The 27,069-nt window shown below is 44.7% G+C and overlaps 2 protein-coding genes across 11 annotated transcripts in view; both read left to right on the top strand.

The window, feature by feature from the left end:
* Positions 1–20,932, top strand: part of CPNE1 (copine 1) — a 43,613-nt gene extending 22,681 nt beyond the window's left edge. For 5 of the 10 annotated variants that reach the window (XM_087749319.1, XM_087749321.1, XM_087749320.1 and 2 more), the window contains 15 exons: positions 5,911–6,039; positions 6,531–6,710; positions 7,475–7,549; positions 7,776–7,847; positions 8,526–8,609; positions 8,917–9,006; positions 12,823–12,921; positions 14,115–14,201; positions 14,304–14,363; positions 14,801–14,934; positions 15,570–15,624; positions 15,703–15,754; positions 16,797–16,930; positions 18,712–18,948; positions 19,740–20,932. In XM_087749319.1, the coding sequence (XP_087605445.1) occupies positions 5,911–6,039; positions 6,531–6,710; positions 7,475–7,549; positions 7,776–7,847; positions 8,526–8,609; positions 8,917–9,006; positions 12,823–12,921; positions 14,115–14,201; positions 14,304–14,363; positions 14,801–14,934; positions 15,570–15,624; positions 15,703–15,754; positions 16,797–16,930; positions 18,712–18,948; positions 19,740–19,856 (1,605 nt within the window). In that variant the 3' untranslated portion in view covers positions 19,857–20,932. Of the gene's footprint in view, positions 1–5,910; positions 6,040–6,530; positions 6,711–7,474; positions 7,550–7,775; positions 7,848–8,525; positions 8,610–8,916; positions 9,007–12,822; positions 12,922–14,114; positions 14,202–14,303; positions 14,364–14,800; positions 14,935–15,569; positions 15,625–15,702; positions 15,755–16,796; positions 16,931–18,711; positions 18,949–19,739 lie in introns of those variants that run through there. The other 5 variants (XR_015702848.1, XR_015702847.1, XR_015702846.1 and 2 more) reach the window with 5 other exon arrangements.
* A 4,092-nt stretch (positions 20,933–25,024) lies between these two features.
* LOC104020015 (fer-1-like protein 4) overlaps positions 25,025–27,069 on the top strand; it is a 40,841-nt gene continuing 38,796 nt past the window's right edge. Inside the window, exons 1-2 of the mRNA XM_087749326.1 lie at positions 25,025–25,077; positions 25,857–25,945. Of these exons, the coding sequence (XP_087605452.1) occupies positions 25,890–25,945 (56 nt within the window). The 5' untranslated portion in view covers positions 25,025–25,077; positions 25,857–25,889. The remainder of the gene's footprint in view (positions 25,078–25,856; positions 25,946–27,069) is intronic.

The following is a 27,069-nucleotide window of genomic DNA, read 5'->3' as shown; positions in this document are numbered from 1 at the left end:
TCTTAAGTTAATGTGTAACATTTGGTGTACACTGAAATAGAGCATGTTGGGTATCCTATACAGAGTGGTATAGTTGATGAGAATTTATTAGTGTGATTAACTAGGAACAAACTGTGGGTTTTCTTGTGCTTAATCCTTGCTTATGTTCTGTCTTATGTGGAGCAGTGAAATCAAGCTGACCCACAAGACTAGATTCTGTGATAACGCTAACATTGTCTCTCCAGAAGACATCACTTCTGGCACTGCCAAAAATACTGGTGGTGGTGTTTGATGCCTTGAAGTTATTAGATTTTTCTTGTCCTCCAGGTGACTCTGTGGGTTCTGTGAGCTGTCATACTGGGATGGTCTGAGTCACAACCCCCGTCTCGCCTTGTGCTCCCCTTCTTCACCCCATCCTCCCCAGCCTAAAGGGAAAGGGGAGCCTCTGGCTTTCAGGCTTAGTGTGGTATGGAAGTGTATAAAAACAAATGCTGTTAACTAAATAATTCGCACCTTACGCGGCCCAGCACTCGATCTGTAGTCAACTAAATGGTGGCACTCCTACTGCAGAGGGCTAAGTACAGAGGAGTTTGTTTATGCTACAAACACCCATATGTGGCATTTTGGGGAAATGCGAGGCCCTCCAAAGCTCTGAATTGGGACAATTAAAATCTTTCAGCACTTTTGTTCTGAAGCTTTCTTCGAGTACAGGTGGACAGTGCTTTCTTCTCTTACATTTGATTTGCTTTTAAGCTTTGGTTATGCTGAATCACTAGAAGAATAATTATAAATTAATATTAGACTTGTCTATGGATTTGATTTTGTTTACATTGGAGAATGTTCTTTTCTGTATGAAAGGAAGCTGTTTTTTTCTGTAGAATCATGTGAAAAGGGTTGGAAGTTCTGAGATGCTTATATAAAACTTCAGAAAGTAGCAGGTAATTCCTTACTCTTCTGAATGTGTAGCATGGATCTCCTATGTGATTTTCCTAGAATGTAGCATTTTTTTGTCTCGGTTTGATTATTTAGGACGAACTTCTTTACTGGTGTGCTTCAATTCAGTGTAGAACAGCTTTGTTGGAAATATGGGATTTATCTTTCCATGTGTATTACAGAACTATTGGAGTTCATGATCTTCTTTACAGGGAAGAGGTGGTATGCACAGTAAAAATAATGTTGACTTTTTAAACTGGACGTCAGTTTGGTTGTCTGAGTGCTTCTTAAACCTTACTTAGTCCGGAGCCATTCTGTGTTTTACTTGAATAACTGGGAATGACATCTGGTTGAGCAGTGAAAGACTTCTTTGGAGTATGTGCTCAGGATCTCAAGGACTTCTGTGGATAGTATTTTGCTCTAGAGTTTGTAGCGATAACATGGGTGATGCTTTATTTTTCCTCAAAATCTGGTGTTATATCATGTGCAATTCTAACTAAAGGCAAAAAATATAGGTGCCTGATGGATCTGAAGCTGAGTATTGGAACTCTTCCCTTGAGAAAAGAATGTGCAGAATTCGGCTCAAGATGAAACTTCACAGGGCATGCCTCTCAACAGCGAGATCGCCGAGTTGTGAGAGCATTGGATCAGATGTGTGTGGCTATTGTCAATACAAATTGTTGATCGTGGGGGTATAATGTAACATCAGTTGTGATTTTACAGGCTATTTCTAACAGCAGCACTTACCCAGTGGCTTGCTTACATAGCCTTTTTTTCTGAACCAGCTATGCTGAGATGTACCCAGTGTCTCTGTTTTATGTATTTTAAATAGAGTTTGAATTTATTATCATGTTTGGAGTTCATTTTTACTTGGCAAACTGAATTTCTGCTGCTAGAATAGTTTTGTGACTTCCAGACCGTGCTGTACCTTAATCTGCCAGTTGCGAGTAAGTTAGATTGTTTGTTAAATTGTTGTCGTTGCAAGCTGTTAAGGATCAATCTATAATAAATCCTTTATAAATTGAATGTGTTTTTAATACCTCTATGGAATGCAGTTTGCTTTAGCTGCTGTTTTTGCTTTGGAAATATCCATTGTCTTCTGTAAACCAGAAGTTTCAAATAATAGACATCAATATTAGTTATCAAGGGTGGTTGGGGGGGGGGGGAGGAATAAGAAATAAATAAATTTTTAGAATTTCTGGAGCTGTTGGAAAATAGAAAAATTTGAGTGTTGCAACAAATGTAAATAATATTCTGTCATAGTAAAGATTAATTGTTGCAAGTCTAAAAGCTAAACTTATTTTCTGTGTGTGAACGGTTAAAGTATGCTCTACGAAAACTCAGTGAAACAACATGAAATTTGTTTTTGAAATGTTGACTCGAATCTGCAAGCTGAATGAGATCGGTGTCCGAGTGCATGCCAAGGAAAAAAGGAAGGCTATTAATAAAAATAATAAAACCCCAAGTTCTTCCAGTTTAATTACACCAAACTGTATACTTAGCCTGGGATCAGAGCCTTCATGCACTGTTTGAGCATATAACCGCTAGAACCTTTCTCTCTCATCATGTGTCTGTTACATAGCACGGGTAAGTGATGAAGCATTGCTGCTTGGTCTGTGTTAAAAATCGTACTGATGGTGCAGTGCTTGCTCCTTGGGAGTAAGCTGGCACGTGCTAGCTGGGCAGCTTTGAAAGTGATGGAATACCAAGATGATGTTGCAGGGTTGTGTAGATGTTTGGGACATAGAAGCTTAAGAGAAAAGAGAAAGCATTGCAGGCTTCTGCTTAAAGAGAAACAGGATGGGATGTTGTATTAGGCATAGGGTTGTTCTAAGTACAAGTGCTGATTGATGGCGTTTTCAAAGCTTTCAGGATGGTCACTCCTCTCTGAGGAAGTGAACAGAGCCTTTATGGACAGAGGTGGAGGTGAAAGCCAACTGATACATTTCACATAAACAATTCAGGTTTTTATAGGAAAAGAAATGCAATTACTGGAGTAAAATACAGTTTACTATGAAGAATGAAAGTAAATTCCAGAATTCTTGCTTTACGGAGGAAAAGGGAATATTTGAGCCAATGCTTGTCATCATTAAATCCTGTTTAAAAATAGTTGATAACTGAAGTTGGGGCTAGTTTTCCAAATTGTTGAGGAACTCCACTGTTTTTTCCCCATTTCAGTATATTTGTATGTGTGTGTGTTTGGGAATGAAAATATATTAAGCTTTCAATCTTTTTAAGCTTTTCAGATGCAGGCAGCTTTTGAGAGATTTGCACTTCTCCCACTAACTGCATGAGCGGGATGACTGGGTGAAGGTGCTTACCTAGAGGCTAAGCAGGTCTTCAGGCTTGACTGAAATGGATGTTGTGTCTTCACAGACCACCTACTCCTTGCTCTTGCTGCCGAGATACCCATACTAGTCTGTGATCAGGGCTTTCTGCTACTATTATTCAAGGAATGGATTGAAACTGGAGAACACCATACACTGTATTTGGAAAGCTGTGAAGTGGTGGTGGGGGGGGAACACAAACCAAAACAACCTTTGTGTGGACTTTTCAAGGATGTTTGTAGGCAGCAATATATAAACAATTGCTGGCTGAGGTTCAAACTGATGTTTTCAGAGTAAACATGAATTTTTTAGCTGAATCTCTTAAGGAGCTATCCCTCTTCTTTCCATAAGGGTTCTGTCTGTAGTTGTTAAACCCGCTTTCTTGTTATCCCCCGAGTTGGCGAGGAGGGAGTACAGCCTGTTAGAAGAACAGTTCCTGCTGAACCACTCCGAACAACCAGCCTGGCTGTACTCTGTTGGTGCTGGTTGTCATGTGCATCGGCTGGTGCCCTGTGATCTCCAGACAGAGCAGGAGGATGTAGCGGGAAAGGATCCCTTGTGGTCTGTAACTTCCTAGGGGTTCAGCAGAACATCTGGTCTGTGTTTCAAGGGAAATCCTATGCCATTACTAAATCCAAAACAGTAGGATGAGACAGCCTTCTGGGTATTAGTGTATTGAAAGATAAATCCTTGAAACAGTGGAGTATTTTCATAATTTTATTGCTACTGATCTGGAGAAGAGATTCAGATAGTAGATGGGCAGTAGTCAGGTTTGAGGGCTTGCGTCACTTCACCTCTTGGCTTCACTGTGTGGTTTAACAGTTCCCATCTCAAACTTTTTACTTTTCCTTAGTGGTGTCTTTGTAACATGGAATAAATATGTACGGACTTGTTTTGTGTGCAGCTTGAGACCTGTAGTAATGGTTTCCTCCTAGAAAGGGACTGCTGCTGTTTGGGGATGCTAAAGCTTGCAGGGAGCTGTTTCTTTGAGGTTAACTTTACTCCTGATCCTTTGTACTCTAGTGGGGAGGAAAGGTGGCTCCTGGTTCTGTCTCCTGTTGGTACAGAAATCTCCGTTGCAGTAGAGGAAAATAAGAGGAGAAACGTTGGCACGGGAGCCAGGGCTGGCTGTCCTGATCTTCCTTGTCAAACAACTGGTGTCATACAAATGTGCACAGTTGTAGAACTGCAGACTGTGCAGAGGTGAGACTGGTGGAATGGTACATGTAGTAAATTAAAAACCTGATACCTGTGACTTGTGATTTTTAGGAGGAACATATGTATTAAAGGCAATGGTTTCTTTTGTGAATCTTATTTGGGGTTGAAGGCAACTGAAGTGGAAGATGGATGGCTCTGACTAGTAGTTTGAACAGTTGACTATACTACTTCAAACTAGCCTCTTTGAAGATGCTGGCGTTAAAGCAGATGATGACAATGACCTCAGTAGAAATCTGAACTATGATCCTCTTTGCCTAAAGCTTTGCTAATTCTTATTGAGCGCCGGTTTTGTCCTGCTGCCATCACTAGAGCATCCGAGTGCTGTGCAATAGCGTATTAAGTGACGTCGTTAACATCTGTCCAGGGTAGACTGCAGACTGGGAGGTCTAAGGGATTAAATGTTGTCTAATAAAAGCTCATCTCTTCATTGAGATAAATATTTACACCCTGCAAGTATGACAAAGTCATGTGGATACTTAATACTAGAAAGAGCAAACAATTATTTCCTTATTTTCCAAACTCTGAAGGAGCTTCTCTGAAATATTCACATTTAGAGCTCTCAAGCTGTCCAATCGCTTGAATGTTTTGATGTTGAAGGCTTCTAAATTCAGTTTTGAGAGTTACAGCTGTTCTTTGAACAGAAGTGTCTGCAGTTTGATATGTAATAAAATTTAGTTATCACCTTGTTACAAGATGATACAGTTTTTTTCTGAAGGCAGCACCACCAAGAAATGGGGTTCTGTAGCTCCTGTGGCCGAGCATGTAAGGATCGAAGGGAGGTCTTGCAGGCTGGGGGGGCTTTTATGACTCTTTCACCGTGTTGAGCAAATTTCAGCCTCTTCAGTTCAGGGCGGCTGCTGCTGCGCTGCCTGCAGGCGCTGGCTAGACAAGGTTCCCTTTCCCCGTGAAGTGAAAGGCTGAGAGAGCATCTGCACAGGCAGGTCCGGAGCTTCAGGAATCGTGTAATCAACAGCTGCCCCATGAAGTGACAACATGCGAGAGCGCTTTTAAAAATCCATTTCCCCCTGGGGAGAGCAGGGCGGTAGGGAGAAGCGCGCACCGAGGCGGAGGGAAGGGCCCTTTGCTCCGGCGCCTGCAGCCCGTCCGCCCGGAGCCGGGCCGCCGGGAGCAGCGGGCAGAGCCCGATGAGGATACATGAATAAAAGAGGCGGAGGGGAGGGCGGCGGGGGCGCGGGGCGGGCCGGCGGCCGTGGGGGCGCGGCGGCCGCCCTCCCCCCGCTCTGCAGGGGCTGTCGGGCCGGCGGCGCTGCGCGGCCGCGGGGGGGGGGGGGGGCGCCGGGGCGAGCCGGGCCTCCCGCGCTGCGCGGGGCCGCGGCCCCGCCCCCGGCCGCGCGCGCCGCCGGGAGCCCCTGGGGGCGGACGGGGGGCGCGGGGCGGGAGCAGCCCCCGCGGCGGGGCGGTGGTCTGACCCTCTGCTCTGCTCTGCCCGCAGATGGCCGGGTGCTTGTCCAGGGTGGAGCTGTCGGTGTCCTGCCGGAGCCTCCTCGACAGGGACCTGGGCTCCAGCTCGGACCCCCTCTGCGTCTTGCTCCAGGACGTGGGCGGTGGCCAGTGGGCTGAGGTAAGGGCGGCCGTCAGACCCCGCTTTTCCGTCGGGTGTGAACACACCGGCTTTTCCCCTTTCCATCCCGTTGGTTTTCCCAGCGGGTGCGTGATATGTTTAATTCGGATTTGCATTCAATGAGGAGTCCCCAGTGCCCATGCTCAGACTCTGGAGTTTTATGTTCATTGGTTTCATTAATTGCTCACGTGTTTGCTTGAGTTGCATCGGGATGTTCGTTTGCCTGTAACGATATGGCCTGTCCTCTTTCCTTTACCCCACCCGTATGGTAACGCTTATGATTGGATGCGATTTCCTTTCTTAGTGAGCTGTCGGTCAGCCTGGCAGCAGCCTGGTTCATCACCGAGCATGAAGCATGGTCTGGGGTGCGTAGCCCGGCTGGTGCCTGTGTTCGACCAGCGCAGAGGCCCACGGGCGCAGATTAAAAAACTGTGTGGGAGAAAGCGTGGTTCTTGCTCATCATCAATTTCTTTGCTTCCGTGTTTGTGCAGCTTGATCGCACAGAGAGGATCAAGAACTGCCAAAACCCTGATTTCTGCAAGAAACTGGTTGTGGACTACTACTTTGAGAAAGTGCAGAAGCTGAAATTCGGTGTGTATGATATCGATAACAAGACCTTTGATTTGAATGATGATGACTACCTTGGAGGGATCGAGTGCACGCTGGGACAGGTATGTGTAGAGGCATGTTAAGTGATCTACAAAATAGCAGTAATCATTGGGTTTATTATGAAAAATGGGGTAAAGATTGCTTTCTCAAAGGCTTTGACGCATTCAAATTTGAAAACATCTTGTTGAACAGGTTAGTTTACATTACTATTGAACATAGAAAAATCATTGTGTCAATCACAAAGCAAAGGTTAGAAATATACATGGTTTGCTGTTAATTGCTTAACTTAGGAGGTGCTTGTAGCACTAAAGGCAGTCTGGGAGTAAGGAAGGCATGGTGCTTGGAGAGCTCTAATGGAGTCGCCTTTGCACAAAGTGATCATCCGCAGTAAATTTGGGGAACTAAGGCTATTTGAGATTCTGTATTCATTTCCTGAGGAGGAGTTTGCATAGCTAGGTAGGAGAAGAAAAGTGGGGTTCATCTTATTAAAGAAAGACTTGATAAATTAAATAGTCTTTTCTGACTTATTAATAGCTTTTTGGTCACTTGTGATGAAAATGCCTCTTGTGTCTTGGGGGCAGCAAAAATAGGAGGCTAAAGTTAAGTTCAGAGACATGTTAGTGGGTACTGTTCTGTGGATAGTGAGAGAAGATAATTTTCAGACTGTTCAGCCATTCAGGAGCACAAACTCTGATGGCTGTCGCTGTTGGAAATGCATTTAAATCCTTTTAGATCTTTCAGGAGAGTTTGAAAATTTTGCTCCTGAAGAGCAATTTTTTGCTCTTTGTCTAACTTGATATTTATATTATTTGTCTTTCAACCTTAGGTTGTGTCCAGCTCAGTGTTCTCCCGACCGCTGGAATTGAAGCAGGGAAAGCCAGCAGGAAAAGGCACCATTACGGTAAATAATGTTTTTGTGTGGAAAAAAATGATTTCTCATTCTTCCATATGTTGTCTGGGACAAAGTAACATTTATGGTTTTCTGACAGTATATCTTCAAATGCTGCGCATGTACAGGAAAGAGAGGTATTTGTAACTACAATTTCTTTCATGGACAAAGTATGAGCAAAACTCTATGGGGTTTCTTGTTTAGTTTTTTTTTATTTTATTTTATTTCTGTGGCACAGATTTCAGCAGAAGAGATTAAAGATACCAGGGTTGTGTACTTGGAAATTGAAGCCCGAAACTTGGACAAAAAGGTATTGATTTTTTTAAAATTATATTGCATGCTTCTGCGATATTTACAGTTAGTGCCTTTTGGCCAGGAACCTCTCTGTATTTGCAGACGTTCAACTAAGCTAGGTAATCCATGTATGAAAAAAGGCTCACTGTGTTTTGTTACTTACAGTGAAGTAAACTAGAGACATAATTTCATGTTGAAAACCACAATGTCAAACTGGAAACTCAACTGCCAGGTTTAGGTTTTGGGGGATTATTTTGGCTTTGGAATATTCTGTATATTAATACAGTTCAATTACATTATTGTCTCCGATGAACATTGTAGCTGTGAACTGAGCTTTCTGTAATGTTATTAAGGAAGAAAAGGGTGGAAATTTGGTTATGCTGCCTCGATGTTACTTTAACCTGAAGACCAATCCAGGGATTTAGTGACCTCACTGCTCAGTCAGCAAAATGACATAATTTATAGTGACAAAAATGGTCTGAGGACACAGTCTTGGAATCAGAGCTGATAAATTCTGATGACTTAGAAGTGCAGCAGTTTAAAAGAGAAAAGTAAAGTAAAAGAGAGGAAAACAAATGTATAGTTTGTTTGACTTTGTGCTTTGTTTGAAGTATTGTGTACTGATTAGCCAGCTCTTCTCTCATCTAAGCAAAATACAGGAGGCTGATTACTTCTGTTTGGTTTTTGTTTGCAGGATTTCTTAGGTAAATCAGATCCATTTTTGGAGTTTTACAAGCCGAGCGATGCTGGAACGTGGCAGCTGGTGTACAGATCAGAGGTACTATTTCTACGCTGATGTTTTTCTTGAGTTCCTACTGAAAGCAGGAGTCTCGCTTATGGTCATGTTTTGCACCAGTTCTGCAATGAAAGTTGTTTTGTATCCTAAAAAAGGGTCCTCTAAAATTTAACTTTACCCTGAACTTCAAGCTTTTATATCTTATGGAGCTTTTGCTTGGCCGTCCACACATTCAGGGTTGACCTGATTGAGGCTGTTCTTAGACAGCTGTGCAGAACCCTCATGTTATGTTTCTTAGTGACTTGCACACCACATCCCTTACATGATGTTATGCTGTAATTTTTTTAAGGTGATTAAGAACAACTTAAATCCATGCTGGAGGAAGTTCAGTGTTTCCTTGCAGACGTTCTGTGGTGGAGATTTTAATAAACCTATCAAGGTACAGCCTTCAGAAATTCTCTTTGTTTGTTGTTATAAGTAATCCAATCTCTGTTGATGTTAACTATGAGTTACCAGGTTATCTAGTCATATTTAAATTTTTAGATTGCCTTTCTAGAATAGTAGTGTGGCAGATAAATGATTATATGTCTGTTAAGTATGAAGTCTATATTAAAACATCATGAGTTATCAAATTGAGAAGTCAGGAAATGCAGAAGTGACGCACTTTCTAATGATTAGTCATAAGAAGAATTATAACTGATTTTTTTCGCTATTTTGTTGGGTTTTGGTGGTGGGGGTTGTTGGGAGGGTTGTTGGTTTAGGGTTTTTTTTGTTTGTTTTGTTTTTTAAATTGTCGCTTTCTAGCACTGTTTCTAAGTTAACTGGGAAGCTCATATATGTTGGACAAGCTTGAGTGCCTTAGGATACTGACATAAAGAAGACCTTAATGCATCTGTCAGATTCATCCGTTCATGAGACTGGCAGGCTTGTCCCAACTCTTTTCCAATCTGCCACAAGTAGAAATTTGGTTTTGAGTCAGAACTGTAATTCCTTGTGGTCTTGTATATGATCACTAATTCTCTCTGGTCCTGGTTTATGGAGGTGGTAGCAGAACAATTAATGGGCATCTTTTAATAAGTTTCTACAAAAGAAGATCTGATAGCAAATTAATTTGTTAATTTCTTTTCTAAGCAATGCATTGATAAAAGCATTTAAATCCATAGATAGTTCTGTGTGAGTACAGTCTCTCTCTGCTTATCCAACTCCTAAACACTTTCCATTTGCAGAATTTTCCTGCCTCATCCTGTCTGTGAAGAAATCTCATGCTGAAAGTTTGATCTGAAAGGTTTAGCAAAAACCATGCGTGCTAATGTTTTTATTTGTGCGGCATGGCAGGTCCAAAGAGTTACTGAGATTATTAACCTGGAAATAGATGTTCAAGTGTGCGGGGCTTGTTGATACGTGGTAATATTCTAAGTGGTGTTCATGAGATTTTATTGTTGGAGAATCAACAGTCTTAGGTCAGAAAGAAGTCCTCTTGGTCCAAACGTGAGCAGCAAATGTGGAAAGGAGATCGCAAGGAGATCCATATTATCATTTGTCAAAACTGACATGAGGTGGCATGGTTTACACATTCATTCTATTACATGAGGCTGTATTTGTTATAGTCCAAAAAGATTTGTGTGGGGTTTTTTTTTGTGTGTGTGGTTTTTGTTTGTTTGGTTTGGTTTTTTTGCTTTTGTTTTGGTTGGTTGGTTTGTTTCATTTTTTTGTTTGTTTTGGGGTTTTTTGTTTGTTTGTTTTCCAGAAACTTTCTGTGCTTTGGAATGACCTGCTTCTTAAAAAGGATAGATTTTTGCTCTTAGTTCATGTCAGCCAAAATTCTAGGTGCATGTGCAAATTATCTATTAAGTTTCGCAACGCAGCTGTGAAAAAGGATTATACTGTTCTTGTACTTAACAGGTTAGGGAAGTCAGTCAGAAAGGAGAACCCAGGCTGACAGGCAGGAGATTCATTAGCAGCACTAAAGAATATAATATTGCAGTAGTGTTTCATTTTTCATCTGGTATTTGCTGCTCTGAACCTCGTTTGAGGCTTCCAAAAATTTATGTAGGAACAATTACACGTGAAATAATGGTAGTCAGTGAAGGGAGAACTCCTTGTACTTCAGTGGAAACAGCCATTTTGATGCGTCCCCTAAACATCAGCTTTGCCAGCTATGTATGAGGGTTATGTACTGAATATGTGTATGAACAGAAATCTTTTGATCAAATTAATGATGCTACCTAATATTTCAGTAATTCTTTCTTCATCGTGAAGCAGAGGGGTGTTCTCCTTGTTCTGTGTTAAGAACAGCTCAGATTTGTGACACAGCCTAATCTTCTTGACAGTTTCATTAAAAATAGGGGCAAATGAAAGTAGCGTCTCTCCCCCATAGCTATTTAGATGGAAATAGCAAATGTAAAATTTGTGGGGTTTGGTATTGGGACTAAAGCTACCAGTCTATGTGTTTGATGGCAAATCCATTTTCTGTGAATTTTGAAAGTTCCTCCTGTCGATGAAAGGGGCCTTTTACCTGCGGACTGTATGCCAAGGCTCATAACAAATATTGGCTAGTTCATTTGCGAAGAAACAAGTCATCAGTAAATAACTATATACAGTGTCCTGCAGTATTGTTAGCAGGATTTGGTTTGCAGCAGCAGCACTACGCTTTGGGCTGCATGCAGTGAATCTTGGCCAGTTTTAGAAAACCCTTGCAAAAAGAGGTTTGTTTTAAGCAGTATCATGCTGTGAACTAATAACGAAACTGATCCTAAGTACAGTTTTATTGGCACAGCTGAGAGAGGGAGCGGGAGCAAGCAGGAGGGGAAAGGAGGTGAGGAGGTGCACGGAGGCGGCAGCTGCTGAATTCTCTGCAGCTCTCTAGGTGTATTAGCGCAAAGGAGACCCTGCACCAGGAGTCTGCACTCTGGCTTCTGCACGAGATCCTCCTTTGTTGGCCTCCCTGGTATAATCCAGTTGCTTTTGGGTGATGTTTAAACATCAGAATTGCTGAGAGAGGCAGAGTGGGGTTCAGGCAGGAGGGTGGGAGTTTCTTCATGGCAGAGCATGCGGAAGAGAAGAATGGAAAGGTGGTGGGTTGGGAAGGATAAAGGGGGAGAAGGGGGGCACAGTCTCTAAGGTGACCTTATTTTCCCATTAAGAGACTGAAGAATGACACGGTGCTTCCCATTTAGGTGGCTAGATTAGACCATAACTCACCCAGCTTTTTGTACAGGTTTCCCTGTCATACCAGTGGCAGATCCTTAGTGGATCAAAGTAGTCCTAAAAGAACCCTGTCTCAAATTCAGATATCTAGCCATTGAACTTGGCATCCTTATAGAGGTGTAACCCATGGCTTCATCTTGTCCCTTCGTCCTGAGGAGAAAGCTGTCACTGTGGTTTATACTGGAGTAACATCAGTTACTAAAGGCAGATCTCAGAAAGAGAGCGCTTTTGAATCTGTGTAGCATGTGAACTTCAACAGGGGAGGAAGCAGCTGTTCACAAACTGTTTCTTGATTGACTGCTTCTGGAATCACTTGTGTTCTGCAGTCGTGTGTATTGTGCATGTTATGAATGCTGTGCATAGTTGAGTTTGTAGGGAGCTATTGACAATATACGTCTTACTGCGTTTGCTCTAAGCCACAGTTAATAGCATATTTTTATTTTTAAATGCATTGCTCTTTTGCATTATCTAGTTCTGAAGCTGTCATGCTGATTTAAACATGACTGGTTATTAATTATTTATAATTTGGTTGGTATAAGATGCAGGAAAAGACAGACTTAGTGCTCCGTGGAAATTGCAGTTTCTTTGTAAATCGATGCTATTGCTGGGCAGAAGAAAAGAGTATATTCAGAAAGTGCTTAGATAACAAACTTTTAATTGCTTCTTCCCATTAACCCCAGTTGCATATCTTGTCCTGAATGATCTCGCATTTATACATCTGGGCTGTGAAATGTTGGGGGGTTTTGTGGTTTGTTTGTTTTAACCTCTTGTGTTTAAACTGGGGAAAGCTTTTAATTAAAACTTACACTGCGTGTACTTAAATGGGTGAGCAATTGAACATCTTCCTTTTTCTGAGATTCACTCTGGGTGTCTCTCTTACTGTCAGGTTTCAGTTAGTGATATGGATGACACCACCAGTTCAGATGTGATAGGGGAGTTCACTAGCATTGCTGCAAAGCTGTTGGAAGCAGGACATCACGTGGCGAGCAGCTGCCGCTCTCTCTAATGCAGTACGCTTGCCCATTGCTTGCTCTCTCTTCCCTTTCAGGTACAGTGTGCAGATCATGACAGCGATGGGTCGCATGACTTGATAGGCACTTTTGAAACTAACCTGACTCAGCTGCAAAAAGCAAGTGACAGCTCTCTGGTGAGCTTTCTCAATCCCCCGCTAACTTAGTCCATAATTCAGTCTTTCACAAACCCTTTTTAATATTGACCTCAGAGATATATTTTTAGTTGTTGCTTCCAAAAGTGAATTTTTATGTCTGTATCTTTGTATGTACTAAGCCAACATCTGGGAACAATAAAACCTGGTGTGGGAATTATGTTGCTCTGTTTTCCTGTTACCATTCCTATTCCTAAACACATGCTTGAGCCCGTTGTCTGCTGGCCACCAGTCACTTTTCCCAGCAGTTCAGCTTGCTTTTGCCTCTGCTGAGTCAAGTGGAAATAAAGGGCTTGTTCGTGCTTTAACAGTCGAGTCCAGAAGTAGGGCTTGTCTCAGATAACATTTGTGCTTGAACTGGTTGCCCTCACGAGCACTCTGGTTGCCTTTCTAGCTGAGAGAAGCAGTGCTTCCAAGGGGTACTCTTCTTACCTTGTCTTGGACATCCAGTTTAGAATAAGTTGAATCATTTGCTGGTGGTGCCCATTTCTCTCTGTTGTCTGCAGTGAAAACCTGAACTCTCATTCTCATGGAGATGTCTCATCTGAATTCAGACAGATGAATCTGCACACAGGACGTAGCCTAGGACTGCTTCCACTTGCTAGCCCGCTTGATTTCTGTGGTTGTAATCCTAAAGCTGGTGGAAGATTCTTGCCTTTTTCCCTAGCCCACGTGAAATCACAACTATTGCAAGTGAAACAAACCAGTGAAACACTGCCATTGGGAACCTGCAACCTAGGCTTTTTTGGCCTCCCCCATCCCAAGATTTTGCCTCCTCATTTTCTGTTTGAGTGCATTCCCTTCCCTTAACCCAAAAAGAGCCTGATTATATTAAGAGAAATGCTCGTGGTTTTGATCAACTTTTTTTCCCTCTGATACAATGACACTGTTCCATGATTGCATACAGAATAACAGTTATGTTGTTAAGGAGAGAGATACTTCTGAGGTCTTTCCTCATGTTTTGCCCAGTGCTGGTAGCAAAAGCATCCCATTTAACTCGCCAGATAGCAGCCAAAGTAGTTGCAAACCTTTTTAAAATTAAGTTTCAGAATTCTGCCAGATATTTGGGTAACTCTGAAATTGTGTGATGTCTGACACTGTTCTGTTTCAATAATTTGCCCTGCTGTAAATGCAGATATTTTGGAACTTGCTTCTTGCATGCTTGCTTTCTGTAGGTGGAATTTGAATGCATTCATCCTGAGAAAAAACAAAAGAAAAAGAGCTACAAAAACTCTGGTATTATTAGGATAAAATCCTGCAAGGTAGGAAGATTTTTGTGGGTTTTTTGGCTTTTTTATTTTCTGATTGTAGTGAAATCTGTTCTTATGGGGAGGAGGTGTAACACTGTCTGTCTGTTCCTCTAGATTGAGACAGAATATTCGTTTCTGGACTATGTCATGGGAGGATGCCAGATTAACTTTACGGTGAGTTGTTTCCCCACTGCATATCTTGGTAGATGACAGGACAAGAGCAATGAGGTTGTGATTACTACTTTTATTTGCAGTGCAAATGACTGCAAATTCAGTATGCGTTTGCAGTGATGAAGACTGCAAAAAACAAATGATATTATAGTTTTACTTTTTGTGATCAAGCAGCAACTTTAATGGAACTAGGGTTTCTTAAACTTCTTTTGAGAAATTGGTTCAGTCTATCAGTGGAAAGGATTACTACTTCTTAAACATGCATGTATCCCAGTGGGAAAAGGTATGCAGGCTTTTTGGCTGTCCCTATATAGGGCTGCCTGTGTGCCTGGGAGGAAGGGAGCTATGTGGGCCTGGTCTAACGCTCTGTTTCTGGGTATGGTTAGTTCTCACTTATGATGATGCATCAGTGACTTGCTGTCATCATCTTGACTGATTAGGTGGGTGTAGACTTCACTGGCTCCAACGGAGATCCCAGGTCACCAGATTCTCTTCACTACATCAGTCCAGACGGGATAAATGAGTACCTGATTGCCATCTGGAGTGTGGGAAGTGTAGTCCAGGATTATGACGCGTATGTAGTGATCTAGCTGCTGCATCAAAAATGTGTCACAGCGGTGTCGGTGATCAAGGCCAATAGCTTGTTCTGGATCTGTAGCGTTTGAATGACTGAGGTGCTGCCTTTCCTTGGGAGATCCCTTCAGGAGCTGCTACTGCTTCCTCCCGCTTCTGTCACTACCAGGGAGGGCAGTGGCAGCCCTTCGTAATTTGGCATGTTTGCTTGATTTGTCCCTCCAGGTCTGCCCTTTTATGGCCCTGGGTTACTCTGTAATGCTGCTTTAGCTGGTCACTAATCCCTTGTTGCTGATGGTGCATTTCAAACATGAATGCCCTGTTTGATTCAATGGGAACATGTTTGTCAGCTCTGTCCTTTAGCCAGGCTGTGGTTGGGTTGGCTTTTCTCTTGTTACTTCGAAATCTCCTGAGAGTCCTGTGGGGTGCTGCACTGAAAGAAGTTCTGAAACTGTCAAGCCCAAGCCTGCAACCCTTGGGTAACTGGTGGTTGGCCCTGGGGAGCTAGATGGTGTACCCATTCCTTGTGGCAGGAATTGAACCTTGGTCTCCAGCTGCTTTCTGGCAATAAAACAGAATAGTGAGTTATTAAAGAATTCCTCTTTCTCATTTCTTGTTGTTGCCCTTTCTCTCCAGGGACAAGCTGTTTCCTGCGTTTGGGTTTGGAGCTCAGGTTCCTCCTAGCTGGCAGGTAGGGCCTTCACAATGCTGGGCAGTTGCTCTGTCCATGTTTGCATTCCCTAACTGTTTGTAATGTCCCCTTTCCTAGGTATCTCATGAGTTTGCTTTGAACTTCAACCCGAGCAACCCTTACTGTCAAGGTAAGGACACCTTTTTATTAATATTTCACTGAGAGGGATGGATGTTTGAAGTGTTGTATTTCTTTGATAACTGGTGAAAACCAGATGCAGCACCAAGACATGCAGCAAATTAGATTTACTCTCACCTGGATGCTGACAAGAGCAGATGTGTGTTGATGCAGACTTCTGGGCATAAGCTCCAGTGAAGGGGTCTAGATTTAATTTGATTGTTAGGCTGCGCTGAAATTTTTGTTGCTGCAGCTTGGTTACTTCTGGTATGTTATAGGTGTTAAAATCCAAGCATTTCCTCAGTCAGTTCAGCATTGTCTGCCTCCTTGGCATCTGTTGCTTTGCCCTTTAAGGGTCCCTGTGCAGTAGCTTTGAGAGTTACCACACTAAAACCTGCATGGTGGACAATGCAAGCAGCGGTGGCAAATGAAGCTACATTGATAGAAGCCAGGAATAGGCCAATTTAGATGGATCCACAGAAGAATATGCACCATTTAAAATCAGACTTTTTAAAAAATTTTGTTTAGTTAACCTGAGAAAAGCTTCTTGTGTAGGAAAAACCTTAGGGATTGCTATTTCTGTTACAGAAAAGTTTGAATCCTGAATCAGCAATTATTGTCTTTCACACAAGGAAAATAAAAAGTTACTGTTCCAGAGAGCTTCTGACCTTGTTATCTAATTAGACTATAAGCAATTAAACAAGACAAATTGGATGACAAGGTAGAAAAAACAAGGTAAATGTAGTCATCAGCATGACTTTGCTGGATTATTTTTCCCGCAACTTCCATGAGCTTTGTGATGTTAGAGGCACAGAGAGTAACGTGAAGAATGTAGAATGGGGGAGAAATCTGCAAATCCTATCTCTGCAGATATCCACTGGTTTCAGCCCTGTGCTTTGTATATTTGCTGTTGGCCTGCTGCTTATTTGTCCTTCAGGAGTTCACAGCTGTGTGAGAGTTATTACCCTTTTGCCGTACTATTTAGTAATGCTTATAAAATAATTACTGGAGAAGTTGTGAGGCTCTTGTGGCAGCTTGCCTTCCTTGTGTTACAGGGATCCAAGGAATAGTGGATGCCTACCGCCAGATCCTTCCTCAGATCCGACTCTATGGACCAACCAATTTCTCTCCTATTATAAACCATGTGGCAAGGTTTGCAGCGCAGTCGGCACAACAAGGAACTGCTTCAGTGAGTGCATGTCCTTTCCTGTGGATCTGCATTGGGTTGATGTTTCTGTTTTCCACGTTCATGATGGGGTAGAAGGGAATGGTAAAGTGATGTTGTCTGTCTTCCTTAGGATCCCAAGTTTGGTCCTCTCCTACCAGCCTATGGAGAGGCTGTTGGTACTCTCTTGGTACCTATTGATATGAACCTGTGCTTGGTAGACATTGACATTAGTTTCCATTGCTCAAGTGGTATTATTTCTCCTTTTCACAGTTTGCTGGCATTGTACTTACTACTGAAGTATACAGGGGTGCTGCGTTGGCTTTTAGACCAATTGGACTCAGTCAGCAGTTGCCTCGTTCTAACCTCTCTTGCAGAGCTCAGTCACCTGTAGGGAATGCATACAGTATAGAGGAGCCATATATATTTTATTCCAAACAATTTTGCTCTCAAGAATGTACACAAAGACCGTGTCCAAGAAAAATATCAGAGGGTTTGACTGTCTGTCACAGCATGGTGGCATGCAGAATCAGGATATCTAGAGGGCCAGATTAACAAAGGAGTCTGAGAACTGTTAAATCAACATGCTAATTGCATTGCAGAGCATCCATGCTATCATACAGTTGTGTTGCACATCTCATTTGTGTGCTTGCATGGCCATGGCTGCTGTTAAAATTCAACTCCCTTTCTTTAAACTTCATTCCTTTTGCTTAAGGATGAAGGACTCATATTCCGCGGTAGATTTAACTGATTCCATTTTGATAGACGAATCAGAAGAAATTTTGATGTACACTCTGATACTTGCTTTATGGTCTAGCTGTGTCAATATTTTTGGTTCTACTTATGTTTGTGTCTACATTGAATACATTTCCCACACCTTGAGGTGCTTGGTCTAGGGAGATCCATTTTTTACATTTCTGAGGGTATTTTCTAGTCTTCCCAACACTTGGGGGAATCTTCTTATTTCTTTTTATATGTTAAATATCTCTACTTTTTCTTACAGATGAAAACCTAACTATTTAAATAAAGAATCTGTTAGTAAGGGGGTATAACCATAGTAGCACTTGTGTTAACTGGATTTTAGAATTGGAAATTCAGTTTTCTTTTATTTTCATTGTGTGTGTGTCATTTTTGATTTTCAGTTTAAGTCTGTAGATAGCTGCTATAAAACAGTGCTTGCTCATTTCAGAACCAGGTACTAAACCTTAGCCTCTGGAAAAAGAAGGGAATTTTAAACACTTTACCATGCTAATGTGTTGGTTTGAGGTATTTTTTTCTTTCTAGAAAAGCTCCTGTATTCTTCCGCTCTTGTATCTCTAGAGTGTCTTTGTGTCATGACATTTGTCACTGCTGTATTTTGAGATTTCTAATACTTATAATTTAAATTATTGGTAACTAAAAAAGAAGGCTTTTTGAGTTACACTCCAGGGATATTAAACTTTAGCCTTTTTGAGATGTCAGTGAGTAAAGCGGCATCCATCAGTGAATTTTGTATGCAGCTTTGTTGATTTAGGAGTACTTTGCTCATCTCTAGTACTTTCTGCTAATTGATGTAATTGTTCTTTATAAATTGAATTTAAACCTCTATCTTTTTTCTAGTACAGAGGAAATCTGACATGCACAATGAAAGGTGTTACGCATGTGAAAAAGTGGGAATAAACATAAGTTTCTTTAATGTTCTGGTTTTGTCTTATCCACAGCACCATCCAGTTTCTTTCTTAGAGTAAGAAATTGCTCCATTTGCCTTCAGTTATGTGAGCTTTGGTGTTGAACTCCCTAACTGGGTGCTTTCTAATGTTTTTCAGCAATACTTTATCTTGCTGATCATCACAGATGGAGAGATCACTGATCTGGACCAAACTAGGCAAGCGATTGTTAATGCCTCTAAGCTGCCAATGTCCATCATTATTGTTGGAGTTGGTGAGGCTGATTTCAAAGCAATGGAGTTCCTTGATGGAGACAACGGTGTCCTGAAGTCCCTGACAGGAGAGCCAGCTGCAAGAGACATTGTCCAATTTGTGCCTTTCCGACAGTTCAAAAATGTGAGTTGTCTTTAACTTCAGAAGAGTCCTGGTGCCAGTATAATATATGCAGTTGTTACATCTAAAAAATGAGCATGGGTCTAGACAAGGCAGCAAGCTGCATGCTCAAAGTGCTGTCCAAGCTGCTTGTTCCCAGTTAGAGTTGAGATGTTTGTGTTCGAAACTGTATGCCTTGTGGCAACTCTCTTGAAGGTTTTCATAAAGAGCTCTTGTGTCATTGATTTATTATACTGTCTCTTGGGTATTGCAGAATTAAAGGAGTAAAGGAGATGTTTTCTCTCCTGGGATGGAAACATTTAGGCAAGCAACTGAGATCATGTTGTCAGTCTCTGTTGTTGAGTCCCATGAGTGATTTAAGCTGAGATGAGTCTTCCCTGCTGTTGAAAGCAGTCCTGTCGTTCCCCAGCTCTTCCCTAATTCCACTGTTGGCACTAGCATTTCTGCACACCGCACAGTGAATTGGCTTGAAGAGTGGAGTCAAATTAAAACCCAAAATAAGAGAAATTGCTAGTGGCTGGGGCTGTTTCCCACCCAGATCAGGGCCCTGTAAAGGCTGTGTGAACCTGGGGTTGAGGTGGGAGCAGTGCAGGAGTGGGAACAAGTGATTCTCATCAGCAGTGCTCACTGAGACTGGAAGTGCTCCTAAAACTGCAGCAAGGAACTCCTGAAACAGGGAGTGAGACGTGGCAAGTGGGGGGCTGCACTCTGAATTCTTTAAGAGAGTTTGTCACTGGGCTGATAAATCCTTTTTCTGCAGTATTTCTGATTTATTCTCCCTGTTCTCCTTGCAGGCTCCCCGGGAAACTCTTTCCCAGATGGTTCTGGCTGAAGTGCCTAAGCAGCTGGTGTCATACTATAAATGGCAGGGATGGCCACCTGTGAAACCGCCAGAAATAAAGATGATGTAGATTGCAGCCTGACCCTGGCCACCTGTATCACTGGGGTGAAGAGAGCTGTCTGCGCCCACACTCTCTCTTGCACACTGTGGGTGCTCAGTGCCTCAAGATTGTACCATTCACACTAATTCTCTTTCCTGCTTGTGCTCTGTATCTTTGATCTTTCCTGTTCCTAATTGGAAGAAATGTAAATACGGAAAAAACACAACTGCTGGCAGTTTTTGTCACAGAAAAATAGACCTTGTTGGTTTTCCACCTTGCAACAGTGACACATCATACTACACATCATTGCTTGACATGGCCCATCCGCTGCTTGGCAGCAGTGTGGGCATGTGCACTGAGCTGCTCACGCAGCACTGCTTCAATACTGAATTTGGTAGGAGAAGTATTGCAGTCGTGTTTACTGTAATGATACTTACCATGTGTTCCTTGATAGGTTTTTTCCTTCAATGAAGCTGCCTTGGGAATGGGGACCCTTCTGTACTGGTTGGTACCAAAGTCTGTTGGTTATGCCTGAGATAGTTCCTATTGTGCCTTCATAAAGTGCTGGTATATTTTTATATGTAGAGGTTTATTTTTAAATTTCAGTGACCATAGTTGCAATCTTTTTTTTAATCACATTTCTCTATTAGCAAAAATTGCTTCTGTGATGGCCTCTTACTTGGAGCCATTGTTGCAATTTAAGAACACTGCACTTTGCTTATTTGTGGGGGGATTAATGAGGATTAATCATTAATTAATTGGGGGGTGGGATTAATAGTTACATTAATGTGACTTTCAAAATCCAGCAACTGGAAACATTGAAATAAGGGTGCTTTGAGTGATTTCTTTGTGTTACAGAAGTTACGAAATGAAGAAGTAACTATCTGTGGAACTCCAAAGAGGTGCTTCCTTGTCCTCAGAAGTGTGAAGTGTGTATTATGTGGTCTGGGGACTGTAGAACAGGCACATGATAGCAAAGCACAATTGTTTTGAGAGACGGGAGTTGATAGCTCATTTCAAAATAGAGATAAAGAAACTTGGGCTTGTCATTGCACTACAAGTGGTCATCACTTTCATAAATAAATAATCTGCTTTGACTTACATAACATGTCTGGACTCTTATTTCCTTTCTGGGCTTTTCCTTTTGTTTTCCAGCAATGTGGATGTTTTGGTTTATGGAAGGTCTTTGCTATAGTACTAGGCTGGTGGTGATTCAGCATCTGAGTTAGCCTAGGTTGAGTGTCATCAGCTGCAAAAGCAGAGCAAGTTGTCCATCATTGTTAGTTTTGTTACCTGTTAATCATTAAGACTGCTGAATGTATATCCTGCAGCCCTGTCCTGCAGTAAAATGAGCTGTTTCTTTACTGTGAAATTATGAAAGAACTTGTCTGTTCTACCAGGTAAACCAGGAAATGGTGAGAATACATTGGAAGACTGCCCTGGTGATTCAGGCTATGAAACTGGTAGGCTACAAACCTGTTTGAAAGGAGAATCTGGGTTTGAATCCACATCCTCAACTAGACTAGTTGTTCTGGATGGTATCTGCCACCAAACTAGTACGTAGCTTGTGTTTGAAGGGCCGTGGGTCTAGCACCACTGCTGAGCAAAGATGAATTTGTGCTAGTTTTTTATTCAAACCTAGTTTTGACCATGACGTCTTCTCCCAGGTTCCACAGGCAGCAGGCAGCTTCCTCTAGAGAAAGCTGGGCTCTCTCTCCTGAAATATTCCATCATCTAGCCTGCAGCACCCAATTTTCTTGCACTTACTTAGATTCTTGAAGGAAACCAAGCAACCTCTCTTCTTGAGAGGCTGCCTAAACTAAAATGCATTACAAGTGTGGAGGAGAGGGAGGAAAATTGCCAAGCCTTCTCTGAGAAACTGCACTGTGGGTGAGAGCATCCTTTACTCATGTTTTCAGCGGCTTACAACCTGTGGGCAGGGCTCTCCTTATGTACAAGCAAACCTAAGGCTTTTTTGTGTGTGTGTTTTTTTTTTTTCTTTTTAATAAAGTGTTCTTTAAAGGATATTTACAGCAGTAGTTCTGAAGGCTCACCAGTCCCTTGTTTGGACCAAGAAATACCAGTGGCAGTGTGTAGTGCTTGGCTTCAATTAATGGTTTCTTTGGCAACATGTCAGAAGCACATTGGGACTTTCCTTTGCACCAGCCTTGAGGGGCAGAAGATGAGCTCTGAGACAGCAGAATGCGTAGTGGGAAATCCATTTCACCTCTCCTTTTTAAACTTCTGCCAGTTCCCACTCAAAAGGAAGAGTGAATCCTCCGTCTCTCTGTGCTGGCTATGAGGAGTAGAGTCACTGTTCTGCAGCTAACTGAGGTGACTCCAGGTGCTGGACTCATTGATGGTAGGAGTAGACCTTCCCTGTTTTGGGGAGGAAGAGGCCAAGATGTGGTAGAGGCAGGTCTGAGGAAGTTCTTCCCCCTGCAGGAGCAGAGGAGAATTTGGAGGACATGCCATTTACCCACAGGTAAGTGGCTGAAATGTGAATGAGCAAGGGGACACAAGTCACTTGAGAACAAGAGCTGCATGGGTGTGGGCTCAGGTGAAAAGCCATGGGAGGGCCAAGCTTGGAAGCTGCTGAACTGGAATGGCACAGTTTTGTCTGTTTTCTCTCATCCTTGACTCTCCGCAGGGCTCCTAGTTTTAGAGGCAGTGAAGACAGCTGCTGGGCACTTCGGTGAGAGAGAGGCTGGGAGGTATGTCTCCTGCCTTGTGCTGCCCTGGGTGTAGCTGGAATGCAGATTTACAGCATGGTTGTCACTTTAAGTAGACGAGAGCTCAGGTTTTCTTCCTCAGGAGAATGTGCTGTTCTCACCCAGTGCCGGTGTGCACTCTCCATTGTCCTGGATCACGCTCTCACTTTATCTCCATGGTAAGCATGGGGAACACCTCGGAAGTCTCTTTACCCTGGCCTTGGCTGAGATTGAGCAAGCACCCTGGTACTTGTGGTCCCCAAAGGTATTTCAGCCTTGGAGCTTTGTATAAATCGAAAGCAGTTGCACATGGGAACTCATCAGGGAGGGTTCCTCTTGCTTCTAGGACACCTGGCAATGAATACCAGTGACATTTCATGCCAGACTATGCCATGCTACCTGAAAGAGCTCCCTCCTCTAGGGGAGATAATGCTCCATCGCCCTTCTTTGCCCAGACAGCTTGTTGGGCTAAGGGCCCTACTTGGGGTCTAAAATGTTTGGTTCTTCCAGGGACTGTTTCACCAAAACTGAGGCACTGTCTTTAGGTGAATGCAAGTGATGGGACTGTTCCAGGTGTTTGAGGAAGCCACACAAACTCCCCTGGGAGATGGCTTTCGATCAGATTTGAGCAAATACTGGATCAGTGCATCAGTGGCACACTTTAGTGGTCTGAATGTCTCAGTAAATGCCTAAATTGCACCCCTTGCCCCCCTCCAGCCATGACTGGGTGTGGGGTCAGCGCACTGAGCTTTCTGTGCTACCCTAAACTGATCAGCTCCCTTGTTTGGGTTCACAAAAGGGGTGCCGAATGCTGCCGGCCTGCTATGTTTTGTTGCTGCACTGTGAAGTGGCATCCTCCCCACTGCAGATTGTTTCCACTGCCAATGCCACCACTTCCCTGGCGCTCCAGGAAGCTCTTGTGTAAGAAGGAGATAAGGGAATGACCGCAGGACTTGCTTCGAAGCAGTCTGGCATTGCACAGGCATGATTCACTCCTCAGTGTTTGTGGAGCTGGATTAGCCGCCCTGGCCTGCTGCAAGGAGCCCTGTACTGTGTGCATAGATGCAGGTGTTTGGTGCTGGGTGCTGAGTGGGAGAGCCAGGTCCCCAGGAGGAAGAAATGCTTTCCAAATCCTGCTGAGCTCATGATTGTACAATTGCTTTAATCTGCCCTAAATCTGTGCTCCAGAAGGGCTCCAGCATCTCTCATTTACCAGTTCTCATGCAAGTGAGGTGAGCTGGATCAGGCCAAGCTGGTGAGCACAGCTGTGAGCACAGCCGGTTCCTGGCATGATGTCCCCCAGGTCTCCCTCCGTGCTGCGAGGGGCTGGTGCCAGCCCCTGCAGAGCAACTGGAGCTCCTACCCCACCGTGTGTGGATTTCAGCGTTCATCTCTGTCCTGCAGAGAGCTGCCACCCGGGCTGCAGCCTCCGTCCCCAGGAAGTGCTCTGGCGTCCCACCTACACCCGCTTAGCTCCGCTGGTCCCTTGCGTTACTGTGCTCCCATGCGGGGTAGGCGGAAGGTGAGTGGGGGCTCTGAGCACCTGAGCGCAGTTTCCTCCCGTCAGGGGAGCCCAGCCCTCCTAATCAGAGGGCCATGAGCCAGCCGGCCGGCTTCCCTTCCCCACCCTCCCTCTGTTTGCTTTGGAGGGAGGGTTTTGACCACAGAAGACGTGATTTTGTGCTGGAAAAGCTGCAGGGCTGGGACAGAGCAGAGCCGTGCTCCTGTCCTCGCCCCCGCGTTCGGGCCGGCGTCTTTCGGAAGCCCCTGTCCCCGCGCAGGGCATCAGGCCTGCCCTGAAGCGTGTCCGCTGGGGGCTCTTCCCTTCTCCTTCCTTTCCCAGCCCTCGGAAGGGATCCCGAGCGCCCAGCACTGCGCTCCACGGCTCCCTGTCCCCAGCGGGCCTGTGCGTCAGTGCTGCCCCAGGGCGCGCAGGGACGGCGCCGTCGGGGTCTGGCCGCCGCGGGGCACAGGGCAGACATCTGCGGAGCGCCTCCCCGAGCCCCCCGTGGCCGGGTGCTCCCCTCTGCCCGGCTGGGCCGGGGCCCCGGAGGGCTCAGGCCGGTCGCCCCGCAGGGGCCATCCCCTGCCCAGAGCCAGCCCGGTGCCGCAGGGCTGAGGAAGGCAGAGCAGCCGGGGCTGCTTCCCCGTGTCCTTCGGCGGGGGCTGCCAGGCCCGTAGGGCGCCGGGGCGGGGAGCGGGCGGCCGAACCGGCCGGGCGAGTCGAGGCTGAGTCACTCCGGGCGGAGCGGGGCCGAGCGGGGCAGCGCTGCCCGCCACCGGCTCCATGGCGCTCAGCGTCGGCGTCCGCCGCCTCTCCCGGCTGCGGGGCCGCGGCGAGCGGCAGGTGCAGCTCAGCTTCCGAGGTGGGCGCCGGCCATGCGGGGCGGGAGGGAGGGAGCACAGGGTCTTGCCTTCCCCGCGGCGGGCGGGCCGCGCCGTGATGCCCCGCTGGCACCTCACGCCTCCCCTCTCCTTCTCAAGGCTTCACCCAGAAGACGAGGAAGATCCACTGCGGTCCGGAGGCTGTCTTCGGGGAGGTGAGGACAAACCGGCGGGGCGTGCAGAGCACAGGGGCTCCTCTGCAGGTGTCATCCATTGGACAGGGATGGGACATGGCAGTGTCTTGGTCAATGCCTCGTGGGGCAGGAGGGGGTAACGGGGGGAGCAGAGACAGGGGCTGGGCTGGGAAGTGTTCTTCCTAGCACCCATCTTCACCTTCATGTCCCTGAAGCCTGTAAAAGCCCGGCCCTACTGGGCTGGTGGGTGGTTCTCGTCTCCCATCCCATCTGGATGCCTCTGTGCCGCCTGGGGCAAGGAGAGAAGGATTGGGGGACAGGAGGGACCTTTCCCTCTTGCAGACCGCAAGGCAGCCAGCCAGTTTGGGTGTCAGGTGAATCTCAGCCTCAGGGTGCAGCTTTGTGACATGCCTTAGCCTGATGGCTCCCTGCTTGGGGTGATCTCTTCTCTCTAAGTACTTCTGTACTTTCCCATGCCCCATCTCACCCCACAATCTGCCAGATCAGGGACCTCAGCAGCCACAAGCATACTCCTCTTTCCAGGGTGATGATGCTCTGGCTTCTTTAGCAGCTGGCCTGCGGCTCTGTGCCACTGGAGGGGCTCTCATTCCCCTCCCCATCCTTCCTCCATTCTCAGCTGCAGGGTATGCCGTGGCCAGCGGGAAAGTAACTTCCCACCGCAGCAGGTTTTAGTCGTGCTCATTGCATGTCACCTTGCAGAGGAGACCAATGAGCCACCAAACATAGGAAAGTGTGACTGGAAATGAATTATCATCTCTTCCTGCTCTGTTTGTTTGTAGATCTTTCGCTGGCCTCACTACGGGAAGCTCGTCATGGGAGAGATGCTGTCCATTAAGGTTTACAACTGCAGCAAGGTTTTCAGTAACAGGTAGGTCCTTTGGTTGTTGAGGTGACCAGCAGAGGTGGGGGAAGAGACATATTGGGCTTTAAATTTTCTACTGGGAGTAGAAAATATTTATTGGAAATTTGATGAAAGGAAGATGAGCAGGATACAAGTTATAGAAGAGGGATGGAGCTGGTTGTTCTAGTGGGGCAGCAGTATTGTATATATTAAGTTAAATAAGGGGAATGATTCAGTTGTGCTAGCAGTAACAAAGACTACCTAAGGATCCAGATCAGACCCCCAGGTGGGACAAAGATAAAATAGGGCCCTAAGAGTTACAAGGGCAGGACTTGCAGCAGAGTGGGGACCTGCTCTTACATTGTAGATCCATGTGGTGACTGTGACCATCCTGCACCCAAATTCAACATGCCTATCAGTGGGAAAAAGCCCTGAGCCTGTGGTAGTATGGTTTAACCTTTAAAAAAGATAGCAATTTAAATTTAAAGGATCAGCCAGAATTTAAAATGCTTCTAGGTGGCACAGGCACAATACTGTGAACTCAGCAGCTATTCTAGCAGTTGTGAAACACTTCAGGGAAACCCAAGAGTAGACGTGACAGATTGAGCAGTGGTGGTGGAACAAGCAAGGGAGCAGAAGCATGTCCTTCCAGGACATGTGAAACATGAGGATGCAGGGAAGGGTGCCAGCTCTGATAAGCAAAATGTAAGAACTGAAGGAAAATCAACAGGAGCAACTTTCTAGAGGCAGCTAATAATACAAGCCTTTTCAAAGCCATCACAAGCCTGCTAGAGAGGGTGTGGAGGAAACAGATGAGTATAGCACATGCGAGATACTTAAAAATAAAGCCAGAGCAGAAAATGTGGCTGAACTTCATGTCACTGTTTACTGGATGCTTTCCTTATGGGAGCTGGATCAGAGGAATTGTCTCTGATTGAAATGTCAATAGAAACGGCTGTAGGACAAATAGGTAAAACAAACAGTAACAAATCACCAGGACCTGATGGTGCTGAGAAAAGAAGTCCAATGGGAAATTATTGGACTGGCACTGGCAGCATCTATCCATGCACGTCTGCTGCTGGGGAGCAGAGTAATGGCAGGTGACAGACATTACAGTTTAAAAGCAGTTGGTCAGCGCACTGGGATGATCA

The sequence above is a fragment of the Nipponia nippon genome, unplaced genomic scaffold, assembly GCF_047370975.1.
Source record: "Nipponia nippon isolate SJK-2023a ecotype South Korea unplaced genomic scaffold, ASM4737097v1 scaffold_13, whole genome shotgun sequence".
Taxonomy (NCBI): Eukaryota; Metazoa; Chordata; class Aves; order Pelecaniformes; family Threskiornithidae; genus Nipponia; species Nipponia nippon.
This window is presented reverse-complemented; position numbering and strand designations above follow the sequence as displayed.